At 34.1% G+C, this 19,947-nt stretch overlaps 1 protein-coding gene across 4 annotated transcripts in view; it reads right to left on the bottom strand.

Annotated features, from left to right (window-relative positions):
- Nucleotides 1-2,043: 2,043 nt before the first annotated feature.
- Nucleotides 2,044-19,947, bottom strand: part of LOC142978108 (allatotropins-like) — a 36,976-nt gene continuing 19,072 nt past the window's right edge. Inside the window, exons 2-8 of one of the 4 annotated variants that reach the window (XM_076122396.1) lie at nucleotides 13,110-13,298; nucleotides 11,453-11,572; nucleotides 10,658-10,768; nucleotides 10,385-10,486; nucleotides 9,436-9,523; nucleotides 4,835-4,922; nucleotides 2,044-3,159 (exon numbers count right to left, since the gene is read on the bottom strand). In XM_076122396.1, coding sequence (XP_075978511.1) covers nucleotides 3,115-3,159; nucleotides 4,835-4,922; nucleotides 9,436-9,523; nucleotides 10,385-10,486; nucleotides 10,658-10,768; nucleotides 11,453-11,572; nucleotides 13,110-13,296 — 741 coding nt within the window. In that variant the 5' untranslated portion in view covers nucleotides 13,297-13,298 and the 3' untranslated portion in view covers nucleotides 2,044-3,114. The remainder of the gene's footprint in view (nucleotides 3,160-4,834; nucleotides 4,923-9,435; nucleotides 9,524-10,384; nucleotides 10,487-10,657; nucleotides 10,769-11,452; nucleotides 11,573-13,109; nucleotides 13,299-19,947) is intronic. The other 3 variants (XM_076122394.1, XM_076122393.1, XM_076122395.1) reach the window with 3 other exon arrangements.

Genomic DNA, 19,947 nt, shown 5'->3' with positions numbered 1-19,947 from the left:
CAGCGTTTAACTGACGACTAATTTGAACCGTCTGAGACGTGACGTGTTAGGTAATAGCTCTGTAGTGATTATTGAAATTATATAGCTGGTTGATAATTATGTTAATTGCTATTACAGCTTTTTTAGAGATTCAGCTGTGATGTGATAAAATTGTCAAAACATTATACTAAGTTCGAACGAGAAATTTGATCTATAAGATCAAAGCGTAACCGAATGTAAGTTTTCCTAAAATCTGATAATTTTATTCTATGAATAGCTTATTCCCAGAACAAAGTTTTATGACGAAAATTGGCCTCCTATCAGTTGAAGTTTTCATGATACCTTTTTATACTAACCTATTCAGTGATTCTTTAATACTCTTACGAGTACAAAGTACCTTTATTAACTTTTAGTTTTCATTTCCAAAAACTTTAAGACTATAGTTGAGATTAACAATATCAGTACGCAACTACTTTATACGTCCTAACTTTTAAACTCTCGCGTTGCATGTTTAATGTATAATAGAATACGGGAATTAACGCGAACACGCATTTTACCTTAAAATGCCTTAGGCATTTTAAGGTAAAATGCGTGTTCGCGTTAATTCCCGTATTCTATTATACTTTATACGTCATTTTAAATAACAATTATTTTGACTGCATATTTCTTACCAATAGATTTAATATAGTACAGTGATGTATAGCCCAACTTGAAGATACGCGTCGCCGCCCGCTGATCACAATGGAACACTTCTGATCGGTCGCATCTTTCACGTAGCGATTACAGACTGTGCTACGAAGCATTTAATAGGAATACCTGTCTACAGCGCTACGATTGAAATAGTTGAAACTCTGTAGACGCTGCTACGAGTGCTACGGATATTCGACTGTATTGAAACATATTATGGCGTATTGTTTTCTATTAATATGGATAGTATTTGACACTTCGATGGATTAGAAGGCAATTACGTGCTACGACTAATTTTAAACTTGTTCTTCAAAGCTATGTACAATATTATGTATAAATCAGTTTCTTGCAGACAACATTATACAAGACATATTTTATTGTGTCTACGCCTACTCTCGGACGTTAATTAAATGTCATGACATTAATCTATTTTCAACACAAATATAACAACTCTATGTCTTCTTATAAACTTCAAAAAAATATCTCAAATATAGAAAATTTTAATGTAAAATGAACTCAATTTCGACCACAATGTCATTAACCCTTATAGCCATTCAATTTTAGTTATTAAAAAGTAATTTGCGTGTATAGTGTTCGCCGGTCGTATTTAGTTAATTAATAATTTGAAGGGCAAACAACAACCTGTAGGACTGGTTAGGGACTTTCCGCTAATTTCTAGTTAATTAATTGTCGTATATTCAATATTTGATATGTTTCGTGAGGTCATTTGTTATAAAGGGTGAGTTTAAAACACACGGGAGGGACGTAGAATATATGTAGAATAGTTCGTAATTTCTATGTGACACGTTCATGGCTATTTTTTCACTTGGGAGTATAATATATAATCCATAAAAATATGTAGTTATACAAAGATAATATTAGTTTTGATATCTCTAAGTGCTTATTTCACGGTGATTTCTACTGTGTCTAACTATAGAATAAAATTTGTAATTTACTTAAAAGAATACTGCGAAAATATAAAATTATTAGTTTTGTGAACCAATGTCCTGTTCTTTTGTATGTTTTAAGTGTTTCAAATGAATGAGGAAAAGACAGACTTCCCCCTCTCAAAATAATTAGCAACTTATTATGAACTTATCAGAATTAAATTCTTTCATTTCCTATAATTAATTTGACTTGATTGAGTTAATAAATTGTGAAGAGACTAACTTACATTTGCATAAATTTTCATTACACGAGTTGTGATATTCCATTGAATATTTTGTAAGATTTCAGGAAGACGCTTTGTTATAACTTCAGGATATTTAAAAGTTACTTTCCTCTAAAAGTTCCTTGCACAATATTATGCTTAACTTCGTATTTATAAGATACCAAAATATCTTTTTTACAAGGGAGTAGGGAAAATAAAATGAAAACTTCGATACCAGATATATTTATTTTATTTCATTCATAACGTCGACAGTGGTAATTAACAACGAACTAATTAAATGATGGGTATCCAAACATTCAGTTTTCGAATATTTTATCGCCTAAAAATATGTTTTTATTATATCCATTACAATATTAATTACATGTATGTATGTAGAGCAAGTATTAAAAGGACAGACTCCACTAAAATTACAACTTCATCTATGAAAATTGACTCAAATAGGATACGATGTGACCCAGCCTAAATACTCATAGAAGGATACAATTCATAGATCGTTAGTTCGCCTTTCCCCTTAGATAATTGAAAATTACATTAAGATGTCGAAACATGTAAACAGAGTAAGTTCAAATAATGTCTAACATTAAAATACATTTTAGTCTTGTACCTCTTAAATTACTTTGATCTAAACCCTCGATGGATCATGATTAAATTGCGTTTAAGAGAATCGCTACATTTCCAGAAATAGTTGAGTACAAGCGTAAGGGCACGGTTTCACTAAAGCGGAAACTCCGAGCGAGCATCGAGCATTACGGCGCTTCAATTCCATTTGGTTATTAAACTCCGTTGTGCTTGTCTCCGCTTCCGTCAAACCTTGCTGCAACAATGACATAGTGGTATCAGATGGTTACACTTGTGTATTGCGACACAATGCCAAGCTAAGACCGGAAAGTTGACGATCATCTATACATGTATGTAATTATCATTTGATCTGAACGCGGCACATAAGACAAACAAAACTCCAAGTTACAACGAATATTAATCTACATTTTAGATATAAAGAGTATTACTATGGACAGACAACTCTTATGCCATCGACATCATATTTTAAATTATTTACAACAATCGTAATATCCAAACAACATTCTTAAAATTAACATTAAATAAATGAAAGAAGTTTTTTTTTATAATTTTCGTATGCGTGAAGATAATTATTTGATATCACAGTAACGTTACAAGTTCTGTAACTGAACGATAAATAGATTATATAAAATATATTGATAGTAACAGAGTGTAAATAATAGATGGTATTCCAGTACTAACGATAACAAAACGTATGTTTAAACCACGTTCCTGAGTAGTTCGTCCGATGATAGCATGCCGTCCTGTGGACAAACACAAACCTTAGTCAATCTTACAAATATAGGCAATATAATAATATGAATGTGGAGTTTACAAACAGTGGTAGTCGTTTCATTCTACACAGTGTATGAACACCCTTAATATTCTCAATATATTGTTTGTGGTAGTGGTTAGCTAACACGTCTAATAGATTATGGAAACCGAAAAATAAAACGTCTTGCAACAAATGACGACAAAACATTTCAATATTTTTATGATGTAATTAAGCTGAGATTGTACCAAACAATCAAGTGATTCCAAAAGTATTTACTCAAACAAAGAATTTAGAAAACTTTTTTATTTAACAATGTCGTAATACTCCCAACGAACAGATGTCGTCCACGACCAGGTTTCCAATTATTACACTTAATTAAAATCTTTTGCCAAAGTACATACAAAATTTCGACATGAAAACTTTGACGAACTCTTTAGTACACTTCTGAAACAAATATTAAACTTTTCTTTATATCTACTTATCGGTGGACTTACCTGAAATAAGGAGATTTTTTTTATATGAATCGTACGTTAACTTTATTTATTAGGCATTTGAAATAAAAGCTTGTTTTTTGCTAAAGTTATTTTAAGTTCTTCAACAAGTATTACTAATTCTAGTCATTAACTTCAACCTTTTAACCGTCAAAGGCACCTACCCATGTTTCTGAACCCATTAATAACGCAGAAGGTTGACATACAATAATATATCACTACCTAAACCAGTACCTAACAACTGAACTCCTGAATCATAGGATTCTATTTATAACCGTCACCTCATAATTAAAATCTATAAAGGTTATGTACATTACTAAACGTATTTCTTGTTCTATAAATGTGTAAATTCGACTAAAATTGTTTTTTATTTTTGTAATGATAAAAGAATAGCAGAAGGATTCAATGGATTCATATTTCGATTTTAGGACCTACAAACCAAAAATTTTAATTCCCTTATAAAAAAAATATCTAAACTATAGATTTAAACAGTATTAAACCAGGTCATAAATTCACCAATATAAAATAACTATTTAAAAGTACATAGCCTAGCCGGATGAGTTCATTCCCCTACAAATTCCAAACACTTAGTAAAGGGGGTTTAGGCACTAAGCGCTAAGCCGATGTACACACTGTACAGTGTACACCCTAGTCTAGCCACTTATTTACCTATCACGCTGCGCATATTAATTTCACCTTAGAAACCCGTGTGGGCTTTTGTGATGACTACAACCTAAACTAAACTAAACTTAAACCTGTAGGTAATCCGGATATAAAGGTCTTGTTATGTAAAGTAAGATGAAAGTGTTTTCAATTGCAGTGCACCTGTTAGACAATTTATATGAATGAGTTCCTATAAACATGTTATTTATTAATGCTGTTAGAAGTCTAGAAAAAGTATCTTATTTATGTCAGTTTAAAATAACCACATTTTCTGAAGAAAAAACACAGTTTCTAGATGATAAAGTGCCGGCAGTAAATCTTTGCAAATTGAAAAAGTGCAGGGCGACAGCAGCAACGAATACTTGATAAATGCAGATAACGCTAGGAGATATTTATAGTAAATGTGTGTAAATGTTCAGAAGAATGACATATATTATACTCTATTAAGATAAAAATAAGATGTCTGTTTGTGTATAAGTTGTGTATTATTATGTCTTAAAAAAACATTACCTGATTAAGGTCAACGAACTTGCGTACAAGGGATCGTGCGAAGTCGGGGTTGTTCAGCATCTCGTTCACAAACCAATCCAGAGGAATGCTGGTGACAAACAAAATATTATTATCGGAGGCATAGAATTGTCATCGTGGCTTAACCTGTCTTGCAAACTATGTTAGAGCCGGCTGCCAGTCTCACCGGTTGCAGCTGAATACCAGTGTTTTACATGGAGCGACTGCCTATCTGACCTCCACAACCCAGTTTCCCGGGTTAACAAATAAAAGAATAAAAAAAAAAAATTTAATGCCTTGCATGTTTCGAGTATTTTTCGGCTACATTAAGTCTCTTTTGCGATATAATTGCTTTTAAACGTAGTTTTGATTCGTATACACGAGAATCCACTAATTAATAGTTCAAAGACATTTTTTTGAAATGCGGATTGGAGCTCTCTATACAGCTGTCAAAATAAATAACAATCACTGAGGCTTTTACATTTCGTCGTATTCGGAATAAACACTGTTAGGCGTTTATTCATAGACTTGCATTCGGTTCTATAATCTTGTTAAACCGGTGACAACGTGCCTTTTAAGGAGCAACGCACACTTTTGATTAATTGAAAAGTAACTCTAAATCTAAATTATAAGTAGTGAGTAACTATATGCATATTATGACATTATTGTCAGAAAATTATCTGGTGATAAAGTGCATAATATGTCTTATAAAGACCTATTATAAAACAACTATGAATTACATTTTACGATGTTGATCATAAAATCCACGAAAAGCTAAGCTTAAGCCCGAAGTATTGCTTCAAACATTTTTTATCATTCACCGTATAACACCTAATGCACAGTTTATGTAAAGAGGAAATTCGTAGCGTTCGAAAAAGTGTGAATGAAATGAAATTGATGACGCAATATCTTCACATGAGTAAAATGACGTCATAATATGGCTGTATAGCTTCAGTGAGACATGTAACATATATAGGATTAGGTTAAATGGGTTAAGGTATCGATGAAAAAGGGGATATATGCATACGTATTGTGGGTGTTCGACAGAAATAACATAATATCTATGATTCATACTACAACGGAGCAGAAAATATTTATTTGCATTTTTCACGCTCTACTTTTACTGCAATCTATCTATCTATCTAATCAGCCCGTATCCACCCACTGTTGAGTATAGGCCTCCCCCTCAGCACGCCACTTTATACGGTCCTCCGCTTGTCTCATCCATTTCGGCCCTACACATTTAACAATGTCGTCCGACCATCTAGTTGCAGGCCTTCCTTGAGACCTTCGCCCATTCCATGGCCGCCATTCAGTGATTGCTTTGGTCCACCTTCCGTCTTCACGTCTAGCCAAATGTCCTGCCCATTGCCACTTAAGTTTGGTTATCCGCGTGCGGTTATTACTGCAATACGCTTATTATAACTTTCCAATAGACTTGTCTACGCTTCGTAGCAGTTACAAATCGTAGCGACTGCTACGCACGTAGCAATTCTAGTAAGATCGAAAATATAAGTATTGTTTATTTTTTGTTTATTTTTATTTTTTAAAAGACAACTCCCGCACTAAGAATTGCTCTTGTGTCGCGGGGACTTTTACAAACATACAAACAACGGACACAAAGCACAACCAGACCCGAAACAATTATTTGTGGATCGCACAAATAATTGTCCCGTGTGGGAATCGAACCCACGACCTCCCGTTGCAGTGGTTTCGGCGTGGCGACCTAAACCACTACGCCATGGAGGCAGTCAAATTGTAAATACTACTGCTATTTATACCTTCAGAAATATTGGAAAAGTAGTGAGAATTCTATAATTAGATTTACTTAGATCGATGAGTATCTGTCAACATATCATTATATCGTATCATACGGTAGTAGTGAGAATTTCCAAATTGGGAGAGCAATACAAAAATATGTGTGTAAATTTCTTTGCTTATCGTGAGAAAAATAGAATACCGATACGGTTTTCTAATTTTAACTTCTACTTATTAAAGCAAACAGTCCCCGTTTATCGGTGTCGCAGAAGGTATTCGGATTGCAGATCGAATCTGCTAAATGCCAAATCTTATCAGTGAAATACAATAGCGTGGGCGGTGTGTTTGTACGGAGACTTATCTCACCCCTCGCGTCATTTGTGCTCACAAAAGTTCGGATCTCTGACCGACACTTTATTTTTATTATATACTTGTTACTTTACTAAGTGAGAAATCACTTAGTTTTCAGAAGATGTATTTATAGTAGAGTGGTGTTCCGTATACAAGATTAGTGTAACTAAATGATTGCTTGACTAATGCTGTTAAAAATAGAGGGAAGTGTGTATAGGCTGGGTTTTTCTGCAAATATTTAATATAAGTATCAAATTATATAGCAAGGTAGAAATTAAAATTAGTTTTTGCGATGCATCCTTATATAATTCCACAATAAAACTGTTCAACATCGTTATACAATACATTTAGCTTTCATTCCCAACAATTTAGCCACTGTACCTCTGTTTGTGGAGACCTCAGTGTAAATTGGCGTTATTTCAACACAATTCGCCGGGTAAATATTGTCATGTTAAGTAAATCAAATTACTGGGCACACGCGCAAATTGAGACGGATTATACCATCACTTTCTATTCTCTACTCGCGTTTTGCTGTTTGTAAAAAACAATAGACTTATATTCGTATTACAAAAAGCTTACTTTGGTGCAATGCAGTTCATATCAATAGATGACACACGAAACGGCAGAGAGAAAAAAGATATGTGTATTAAAATGTTTCACTTTTCCATTAAAAAAACAATCATGTAATTAATAGATTCAATGTCTCTACGACGATACTCAGTTAATGTTAGTATATGCTTGCCCAAAAATTGACTGTTTGGTTAAAGGCCGGATACGTTACCTTCATTTCTGCGTATTTTAAGATTTAGCAACATAGCTTTGCACGTGTAAACGTTAATGTTTCCCTTGCTTATTAAAACCCTTTTCTTGAAAATTCTTATCATTCTTAACTAAGCAAATAAAAACAAATATTATTAGTATGTTTCGCGTCAGGCCTGCAGTTAAGCTGACTAATATTTTATAAATATTTTTAGAAACCAATTTCATTGCAACTGTACTCAAAAGTCATTGATAGGTTTTCCTTTCAATCGAAATATGTAACAATTCACTTTGTGTTGCTATAAATAAATTCTGAAATGAACACTGAATCTATAAATAAAATATTTGAAGTCTATTTTAGTATCAATAGTAGCAAATTAGAAACGTTTTCGATTATCATTTAACGTATTGTTAAAGGTTACAAAATATTACGTCGATGCAAAATTATACAGTTCCCATTAAAACTAAAACGATTTAAATTACAATCAAATCATGTGCGTTAGCTAACCAACAAAATATTGTATTACAAGTTAATTGAAACTGGCACAGCTAATGCTAATTCTGCAATTCGTAATTGATTTCTAGTTTCAGTGTAGCAATTAGTAATAAATTCTTGATTGGAGCGATTTCATGGCAAATTGGTATTTAGCGATATTTGGGATTAATATGCAGTTTGTGATTACTATTGTTATTTAAATGACGTCATTTATACTCAATTAATACTATTTATAAATTCGGGATTCTGTATTATAGTCTCCATAAACCACCCCTAAAAGACTGAAAAGCAGCAAAGGGAAAATGCTTCTTAAAGTCACAATTATATTTTGTAACTTTAGCACAATATTTTTGTAAGATGAACAAAGTTACATCACCATATTTTTTATCACTACCTCCAGATTATCCGGTACCCTTACTTCAGCAGAAAACTAAACAACCTAATAGTAATATAAAGCTGGAGTACTTTTACATACAAGAGCACTTACTATCCATACTACGCATTATACCCCACCTGGGTATCAACAAAATTACTGTTATACTCAACAACATACCAATTTCACTAAATCTGCTGCCGTGTCTGCTACACTCATTGTCTTGACGCAAGATTCAAGTATATTTATTTTAAAGAAGCTTACTCACATATTATCTCGTGAAGCGTCTTGTTTCGTAACTTAACTAACCGAGACACTTTCAAACTTAAGTTTTGTCTTTTTGCGTGTTTTGTGCTTGTTTTAAACCGAGATAAATTTATTAAAAATTGCTGAAATGTAAACATATTTTCACATGGTTGATTTGATTGGAGTGTTATTTTTTCAATACGCTGTGTGTGAAACAGTTCTTCGTAAGTAGGTTGGTCTAAAGTATTTTCCTGTAGCACAGAACACAGGAGCATATTTACATTAGATTATGTAATCACATTACTTGCAACTTTCACATATTGTTGTAAGAATAGTCTGGTGAGACAAAGGGTGTCTGGCAGCAGACAGGCAAGCTAGCGTCTGTTATGTGTATATGATACTATAAACTTTCTCAAGTATAAACCGATTTTCCGAAGATTTTTATCTTAAAATAAATATTGGGTAGTTTTTATAACATTGTTTAAAAAATTATGATTAAATGTTTCTGGTATACTTTTAACTACTTTTAAAGGCAGATTTAGTCATATTTTATTTTTATTCAAGACTGATGTTTGGTCTGTAAAATAAACGAAAGAGTTTTTAAAAGTTTAATATATTTACCTTTCCAGAGTCTTCTCGTCAGCGATCTCCTGGCCCTCCCTCTCAGGCGCAGCCTCCAGAAGCTCCCAGAAGTTGTCCAGACCGTACACTGTGACGTCACAAACATATGTTAACAACACGAAGAAATAAAATGATGTCAACATTCCTTTCCGAATGCAAACATCAATTCATATCCAATAACATTTGAGCAGAACTTCTGCTACACACCTAGCGAACAGTCGTGATTGTTCTTCACAAATACTCGCAGAAGCGAGTACAAAGCACAGAACGAGTTCCATCGACACTGCTCCCTCAGCAGATAAAAAGAGCGAAATAACCAACTGTTGCTCCCTTTAATTAACTGAGCTAACAATGAGGCATTCACAAGACGTAATAAGCAACATTAAAAACGAGACTTCTCGTTACATCCGTTCACAATAAAAGCTACAAGCATTCACAGGCCGGGAGTAAATCTCCACAAGTGAGATACGTTCTCTCACAGTTTTCCATTCAGAACAGAAATAAGACAAGTCAAAGGGCACACTCGTGTCCCGTATCACAGCTCCACACGCACATAAACACACCATTAATACGGGTACCACGTGAAAAAAGGCCCACGAATACTTATGTTTTCTCCGAAAAGAAGATAGTACACTTGTTACCCGTAATGATGCTGTATTTTCCGTACACAATGTCCCACCTAGATACTGTCGATTAAAAAGCGAACAAAAGCTGCTATGTGTTTGTTTATAATTATGTTTTGATGTTAGCATGTTCTGATAAGCGTGTGTCGCATGTATATTGACTCAAAACGCCGTCTCGCCGGTCCCTCGGGCTTTAATTGGGTCGGTACAATAGTTATCGTATAAATATTTTTGCCGGTTTAAGCCGGTTTTCGTCTGACGACACCAAAGTCACTGATAGTTTATGATTCCTTTGATATTTGATCAAAGATTATCTCGACTAATACCTCGATCGTTCTTTGGCAAACGGGCTCTTTTCCCATAACCCCTGGCGATAAGTACGTTTGAGTTGGGTCTGAAAGTCCCCCTGGTCACTCTAATTTCCTCCTCTGTTGAACGGCAAGTCACGTCGGTAAATTATTTTGTAAAGCGATAAGAAGCATTATCTTTATCTGTTTCTGCAGAAGCGTCTATTTTTATTTATTTTTATTAGTTTAATAATATAATCTCGTTAAGCTTGGAAGCACTTTTAGCGCGAGGTGTGCTTGTTTATATTTTACCTTCATCATTACTGTCATCATTACCACTCCTTTTGCCAAAGTCATAAGCCACCATCAGATCGCTCCTGGGGATAAACTTCCTGCGAGCGTGCGCTTCGAATCCTTCTTGTTCTGTAGGTGTACGTGTTTTAATGTTAGTATGTAGTATGTGATGTTGAATAAATGTTCAAGTGTAATAAATAAAAGTAACGCAACATAAAAATAAAGCTTTCAACCAGTCAGGGTGGTGTTAACAACTGCGCTTGTTCCATTTCAAACAAGTTCGACAGGTATTTTCCAATCATAACGAACGATTAAAAGTTTTCAACTCCTTATTGTTGTATTTGAAGTTCCGCCACTGGAAACAGTAGTCCGAAGCTGAAAACTTGCTCCTTTATTTAGAGAGAATTGAACTCCACTTTTAAAATTACTCCTATTAAAATGGATATCGTGTTACATTTTTCAATGAAAATGCACTTTATTTAAGTGCAATCGTGCCGGCAATTCCATTAATATTCTACCTAAGTAAAAGAGCATTGACTCCGATGACGACCCTTCACATCGAACATAGAACATAACAATATCGCACGCGATAAGTTTCCTATCCTTCACAAACATTTATAAAGCGACACAGCCTCTGAGTCGACCTGTCTAAAGGCTGCGGTGACCAGTTTCAAGTGGATTTTTGCTTTTATTTCCTAACACAAGCTTGGACTGTGCTTAAGTCTGTTACACGGTCGGGTATTTTGTTGGTTTCGTAATTTTGCCATTCACATTGCTGCGAGGCCGGAAACCCAATCAGGCTCTTTGTGGTACCTTCAGCGTCCAATTCCGGAGCTCTTTTACCGAAATCTCTTGCGATTCCAACAGTGGGACTCTTAAAGGTGGGCGTGCCGCGGTGCGCTCGGCTTGTTGGCGCTTGATGCTCTACGTCCCCTTGAGGAATAATAGTCACATTCTTAGCTTCGTTACCGCTACTGTCACCTCGTCAACCCTCCCTAGACGCTCTTTGACCTTTCATTCTCTATATTCATTCAATGTCCATATTTACCTTTCCCGAAATCATAAAAAGTGTATTGAATGTACCAATAACAACTATTTCATCTTCAAATTAGATTATGGTAATCGCTAACGATTCAATGGCAACAATCGAACTTCGAATATCAAAGTCGAACAAAAGAAAAAAGTTAGGAAGTAACCCTGCAATTGGTAAAGTATTTGTATTCCAATAAAAGGGAATAAGAGGCGGAATGGATAGAGTTATAATGTTTCGAAACAAATTACTTGGTCCATTTGCGTTCAGAGAAAGTTGTTGACAGAACAACAAGATGGATGTCCTTACACCCTCACACTACACTTGATATGACCAAATGTAGGAGTAACTACTTTAACGTAATAAGTCATTTTGCTTGACGTTTACTACTCATACTATTATATTATGGGAAGAGGAACTTATGTAGGACAAAAACGTCTACAGAGAGAAATGTGCTTTGATTACGAATATCCGACTGCATTGAGGACTGAATATGTTGGCTTGAAATGCATCAAAATATCGAATATTGTGAGGCAGTAGGATTACATTTTCGTTAATTAGAGGCCCTCTATTATGCGAAGTAATTAGTCACTAACAAATGTAGATATATGTATATATTCTCGTAAATATAAATACAATAATCTACGTGTTTTATCTACCAGGTATTTCCTATGTCAGAATATAATATACAAATATCATCTATAGTTCCCAGACAAACCTTTGACCGTAGAAAAACTATACATAAATATTAAAATCTGTGAAAAAACAGTCACTCAATAAAATTTAAGGTGCAGTCTAGACGGAAAAGGCGCAAATGAGATTTGGGGTCTTATAAACTGGCTTTCAAAAAATCTCTATATTTACGCGTTCTCAATTTGCGTTCCTTTCTGCCTAGGCCTAAACAAGCAGGCAAAAGTGTTCGTTTATTTGTTAATTACAGTGCAAGGGATACTTTTAATTAAAAATATAAATTAATTTAAGTAACGCTTATTACATGCAATATTTAAAACCACTCAACGAAATTGAAATTGTAACGTATTTATTTAATTGTACAAAAGTATCATTGACATTATTTATTATTACACAGTATAACGGAGTAGTGCTTTTACAACTCATTCGATTGGGTTCATATTGAATTTTTAATGGTGTTATTGTAGTTCAAAACTGGCTGTTTGTCACCAGAGAAAATTATAGGGCGTATTCGGAAACTTTACTCAATTTTGTGACACGATCAAATCTTCCTGTCACATGAAAACTTAATAAGGTGTCAATCAGTTCTATTTCAAGACGATTATAGTACAATAATAACTCAATGTTAATTGACAACACCAGAATTAAGCCCTTCAGTAGGCTATTCGACTTAGAAGGAGGAAGAGACAAAACTATCTCGATATTTTTGCATGATTTAATTTGAATTTCAATGTATTGTATTGCACTTACTCTCAGCCCGTGTGTGTGGCCTGTCACGCTTGCCGAAGCCCCTAGCAGTCATCATCTCGACGTTCTTGAAGCCGCGGGTGGGGCGTTGTTGCTTGGTGCGCGCCAGCCTTCCGTCCGGGGCGCCTGCCACCACGCACAGGCATGCCACCGCCGCCACTGCCACCGCAAGCTGCATTGAGATATTCATTGCTGCGGACAAACAGATAAACACATGTTTAGTAAAAACATAACACGCAATCATTATTGCTCAGTGAGTAAATTTAACTCCTACGTTAAGTTTGAAATATTACTTGGTAAGAGTTAAATGAGTGTTAAGTCATATTTCACGCTAGTTAAAGAAATGTTAATACGTTCTTAAGAAAGTTACAGTGGTTCTAAGTTGACGCTCTCATTTCTTGGACTCTTGCTAGCAATTTCATATGAAGTAAGCAATTTCTTAACTAGATGGTATTTCAAACTAATCCTCATTACGGATAATGATTAGCAAAGTCACTGACTATCATATAACCTGAAAACTATCTACTACTGTAATTAGACCCTTCATATTTTTTAGGGACATAAAGTCATGAGTCTTCTAGTAGTCGTTCTAGTACCTCAGTAAAGAGCTATCTTTTTTAAGAGTCAATTCGAAATTGCAGTTCCATATCATCGCTTTGAATACGCACCGTTCCCGTTTGTACATCGTTCTGTACACAAGAGTGTACCACAAACTTTGGTCTATCATTCAAACCGTTTGTACAATCAAGGCCGGATATCGTTTTCAAATAGCTCTGTTAGTTCAGACTATTGACATTCACTGGAGCTACCACTAAATTAAAACTCCTCCGCGCTAGTCTGGACACTTCAAAAGCTTTCCGAAGTAGTTAAAAACATTACGAGTTCCTAATTCTATAAACCTTAGTTTTTTGGTAGAACACAAGCTCATTTATTTGGTAAAAGAATTGTGGAACTAAACCATTCAGGCAAGCAGTCGATATTGAATTTCACACCGTATTCGAATGTAGATTGTTTTTTTTTTTTGTTAACAATTTATGTTAACTTGTGACACGGTGCTGCTCGCCAGTTCTCTTAACTTTGCCTCGACGAACACGATAACGGGTCTCTAGATTATTTTGTTTTATTTTAAAATTTATAACTATGACAGTAAAGTTTCTCCAGTTTAAAAATAACTTTTTCATTGTACTGAAATTGTACTTTAACGATAGAAATGATGATCATAAGACCTGTATGATTATTTGTCGTACATAGCGTATTTATACATACGCATTATCATTCGGCATAACACTCAAAAGTCATAAAAGAGTAATGGATGTCAGAGTCGAGAGTAATGCTCTAACAAACCGTTACTAAGCTCGCTCTACGTAAATCACGGTTTAGCGGCACAGGATAAAATACTCGTAGTCGTTTTTATTTCGGTGGTAGACTGTCAATGATAAAACCGAAACTGCGGTCCTGTTTAAAACCTTAAAACTTTAGTCTATTATTTTAGCTGATGCAAATAACTGTTTTGTTATACTATTTATATTAATAGATTAGAACGTTGAATCTACTATTGAGCAACATTTAGTTCTAAACTTATTACATACGTAATATCATGTCTGTTACAGAAGTGTAGAGACAACCGAAAGTGTGGGTACAATATTATAAAATACATCCACGTTTCGCCATTAACAATGTTAGTCTCATGTAATAAGAGGCGATTCTATAGCCATCATTCTAAACCTCAACTAACTTAAAAAAATCGAAATTTATGATTTTCAATTCAAATTTCAATTCTATCAATAAAACCATATTAATTTAATACAGTAGCCGTTTAAATAATTGTTAAAGATACCAATCTGCTACCAATAATAACGTTTTCATCAAAACCACATCGATACTATAGCCGACGCAGCCGTGTTAGTAAAAGAACATACTCCTGCTACTATACATCATATTACTAACAAGGCAGAAGCCACGTGCTTTATGTCCACACACATTACGGTTTTATGACAGTAGTGCTAATCCCGCAGATTTTACTGTCAACTACTCCACAGGCTAATGTCATTACTGGCTTTTATGCCACTGTACTCCATTACACATCACGCAATCTTGTCACTTTGTAAGCAAATATAAGTCTAGGAAAAACGTTAAAAGTATACTCAGAATGGACAGAGGTTTGAAGGTTTGGACAAATGTTTCGCATATTTTATGGATCCTATTTTACTTACTGTATTTTAAGGGTCAATGCCTGCAATTGGGAATCGGTTATAGACTTTAAATAACATATTATAAATCATACCGCCGGAATTGACAAGTGTGCTCCTTTTAAAAATCGCTTAATTGTTTATCATACACGACAAGACTCACATTTCAATTAAAAGTTGTGACAAGTAAAAGATAAGTGTAGAAATATAGAAACTGTCAAAATTCCACCTGCTAACCAAGCGGAGGATTTCGAAGCGAACGTTATTATTGTATTGATTTTTCTAGCTTCTAGTCGATATGATGATACTGACAATAAAATCGTTCAAAACATCGACTTTGGACAAATTCTATAGACATCATTGTCCATAGAAATTTGGTTTAACTAAAGCAAATTGTAACGGAAAGTACTCAGATAAATTATATTTATTCACATATGAATCACGTGTAACATTTAACGTATTAAATAAGAGTTACCTCGTGTATGTTATAATTATTTCCATGAGTTTAGGCTTACAGATGTAATAAATGACATTTACTCAAATATAAACGAAAAACGAAATTTAAATGAATGTGGTCCATACGACAGTCAGCATTGCAATTATCTACAGACGGTACTATCGAGTAGCGAGAGATTGACATTTAAAATGAACTGCAAAAATAGTTGCTACGGCCTCCGCTAAAGGCTCTGATGCAATTTTCATACAATATTTCTTGATAGCCAGCCGGATGTCGAAGTGATAGAGAGAAGTACTTTATGTTTCATAATAATGTTTAAAAGATAGTTCCATAGAATAACGCCTTATTCAAAATTATGTACATAAATTTCATTACCCTATAGCGCACATTCAGAGGAAGAATGACTTAACATTCAAACTACATCAAGTTGCTTACGTTTTTATTCTACTAAAAGTGTGACATGCAAAAATAACACAATAGCAGCATGTTAATTAACAAAACAGTTGAACTTTGTACGTCATTCTCCCACAATGACAACGACCTATGAATATTGCAGCACTTGCAAATTATTACCTCTTCAGCATCAAACCGTACTGTAATCGGTAATCACGGCTCGCGACAACAATATACATATGTATGTCAGAACAGAGTTATAATAACACTAGTTACTGCTCGCAACTTGGGCCAGGTAGAAGGATTTCCCGAGGTTAAAAGTATCATGTGTATTAGTTCAGGTTAAAAACTAACTGAGCGTCAAAATTTAATAAAAGTCCATTTAATCTTCCTTTTTACACTCATTCGTATTCAAATAATAAGATATTATAATACCTCTATGCGATAATGAAGTACTTATCCAATATTAATAATATAATAAAACAAACTTACGCCTATTCTCTACACCCACATTGTTCTAAACAGTGTAAAACTTATATCAAGACTCCAAGTTGCTACTGACTGATAATAATGAACTGATGTAAATTATCTTCCTCTCAAACGTCAAAGAAACAAAGAAGGTAGGAAATACAAAAAGGGTATCTAAAGGAAAATTACGTTCCGCTGCATGTAATAATAGTGCTTCCAAGAATTTTTCGAACAACCCTTTATAACGGCTTGGTGATTTTTAATTTAAATAAAAATCACCGATTTCCGAGGTTTCTGTATTTTTCTAGGATACAATAAATCAAATAACAAAAATCTGGGAAAATATAACCCTTTTGATTGCTGATATAATCACCCTAAGGTAACAAAGCTGATGCCATTAAATATAACGAAATACATCGCATAGAATTAATTTTTATTCCGACAATTGTGAAAGATATCGCCATACCGCGAATAGCGTACTTAAAACTCCCATAATAATAATGATACCCGGACATTGTCATGTTTTTTTTACAACCATTTTTATACGAAATAATTAAAAATGGTTACAGCTTTAATTGGCTCTACGTTCTCAATTGCTACCTCAATTTTTATTCTGAATAAATAATATTTTGTGTCATTATTTTCTGTTTGTTTCGTTTACTTTTAGAATACACAAATGGTACAGGTAAAGTGCCACTCGTGTTATACTCCTGAACTTATTTATTCCTACTCAATCAGAATTGCGGCTTCGTTATAATGATATTATTTTATTTCGATGCTTTGTATTTTAAATTCAGTGACCGACTTATGTTAAATTTAAAAAAAAGTTTTGTTCCCTTAAAGGTTAAACGTACATACTCCGTGTAACCTTTAAGAGAACAACACCTATGAATATTTTTTACCTTGCACTAAAACACCTAAACTCTACGAAATTACATTCGTAAGCCTTCGGCAGCTAGAACTGGAGAACCCATTCTGATTGCTACGTGTGTGACTAAACAGATTTAATAGGAAGGCTGGCGACAAACAAAGGGACATGGACAGATGATTGCGAGTGCCACACACACATGCCGTACACCTAAATATGTACGGAGCACGGAAGCCCTAAGCCTGGGCTAATCTAACGTTATATCCGGAACTAAATCGCATTATGTGCACTACCAACGTTTATTTGCATGACAGTGTTTTATAGTTCACCCTGACGGGGGCATGACGTGTTGTATCCGTGTGAGAATGTCATCTATGAATTAAGCATTTGTATGAACATTGTCTAGTGTATGTTTACAACAAATTCCACTCTATCTCTATGAAAAATACGACCTCGTCGTAATTTGTGCGTTTCGAAGGTATAACAACGAAATAGGAGATTATACCTTTTTGTCGATGTTATTACTGTTAGACAAATGAATTTAGAGACCTTGTTGTCATCTAAATATCACTTAACAATTATAGTATTGAATTTTAATTTTAGTTACAACGCTCTGCAAAAAAAAGATTCGATGTAATCTCCTTTATAAAGGTGAATATGCAATTTTAATCATTTGTAAATCAACTAGTGTACATTTTAAATATGAGAAAGCCGCCGCGTTGATTGTTTTTATGCGGTGCTCCTGCGGAATGCAATTCGTCGTTTGATATTGAAATGAAATTGAAAACAAGTGTGGTTTGTGATCTGCGGTCTTTGCATTTATTGACATATAAAACAATCTACTGGGAAATTGTCTCAGTGCATATTGTACCTCTAAATACACTAACAAACTTAATGAAATATACAATATATATATACATACACCACATTGATTGCAAGTCCCGAGTTGTATGAACTTTTTATACAAACGGAAAGTGTGAACTTGTGGAGTTTAAATATATTTTACCCTTTTTTCGCATGTCTTTGTTGAAATTATTAGAAAATAAACTACAAGAAGAACCAATACAAATCTACAATAGAGCAACAGTATTCCCACACTCATCGTAACAACGGCGATATATCGTGAGCGCGACACTAATTGATCAATGATTCGGATTTTATCGGCCCCTGTCGGCACCCTCCGGCAAATTACTTACTAATGAACCCCTTAGAAATAGTTTATGATGTCTTGTCTATTGATAATACGAGATTGATGAATACTTATCAAAGAATTGGTGCTTTACATTGAGACTAGCTGACCCGCGCAACTTTGCTTGCGTCACATAAAAGAGAATGGGTCGTAATTTTCCCCGTTTTTGTAACATTTTTTACTGTTACAATGCTCCTATTGGTTGTAGCTTGATGATACCTTCCTCGTTAAATGGGCTATCTAACACTGAAAGAATTACCATGGAAATTATTATAAATCCATACTAATATTATAAATGCGAAAGTAACTCTGTCTGTCTGTCTGTCTGTCTGTCTGCTACTCAATCACGCCTAAACTACTGAACCAATTTGCATGAAATTTGGTATGGAGATATATTGATACCCGAGAAAGGGCATAGGCTACTTTTTTTTGGAAAATTCAGGTGGCGAACGAAGTCCCGAATAGTCAATATTTTAATGACGTTGTAATTAACAAAATTCCGTTGTCATGGCAACTGTTTTAATGGCGAATATGCCTTAGCGCGACTTCGTTATACTATGAGATATAAATAATTTTGAGAATATTTTTCGTTAAGAAAAGCATATTTTATATCATCACGCTACGACCAATAGGAGCAGAGTAACAGTAAAGTGTTACAAAAACGTGGAAAATTCTGACCCATTCTCTCTCATGTGACGCAAGCGAAGTTGCGCGGGTCAGCTAGTAAAATATAATTAGAGACATAGGTAACACAAACTTAATCATAATTTAGTTGGACATTCATAAGACTACAATCAAAAGAACGACGTTTGTAAAGCATTTTTTGTGAATAATTTAAAAAACGGTTAAAGTAAAGAAAAAGTATTGTTTATCCCGAGAACAAAGTTAGGAGAAATTAAACAATAATATGTTTTTTGATTCGGCTAAAGATATCAGACTTAACTGTTGTTGTTACTTGGAAGATAGGATAAAAATATATTAAGTTATTTCTGTATTTCTGAATAAAAAAGTAAGATTCAGTTGTGAAATCTTTCAAAGTACATAATTCGTGGTGTCAGTAAACTTTCTATCGTTTATTAACCTGAATTATAAGTAACCGGTACTCAGAAAAATATATATTTTATAATTTGCTTATAACTTATGTGTTCGACATATGCTAAGGGAACAAATAGTATTCGAAAAGTATATGACAGTCTTAGTATTTAAAAAATAACATATAACCCGATTGAATATCAGGTAAGTATGTAAATATATAAAAATATAACAATAGAATATAT

This window comes from Anticarsia gemmatalis, chromosome 14, assembly GCF_050436995.1.
Source record: "Anticarsia gemmatalis isolate Benzon Research Colony breed Stoneville strain chromosome 14, ilAntGemm2 primary, whole genome shotgun sequence".
Classification (NCBI taxonomy): Eukaryota; Metazoa; Arthropoda; class Insecta; order Lepidoptera; family Erebidae; genus Anticarsia; species Anticarsia gemmatalis.
Note: the sequence above shows the minus strand (reverse complement) of the source record. Positions and strands in the feature narration are given on the sequence as shown.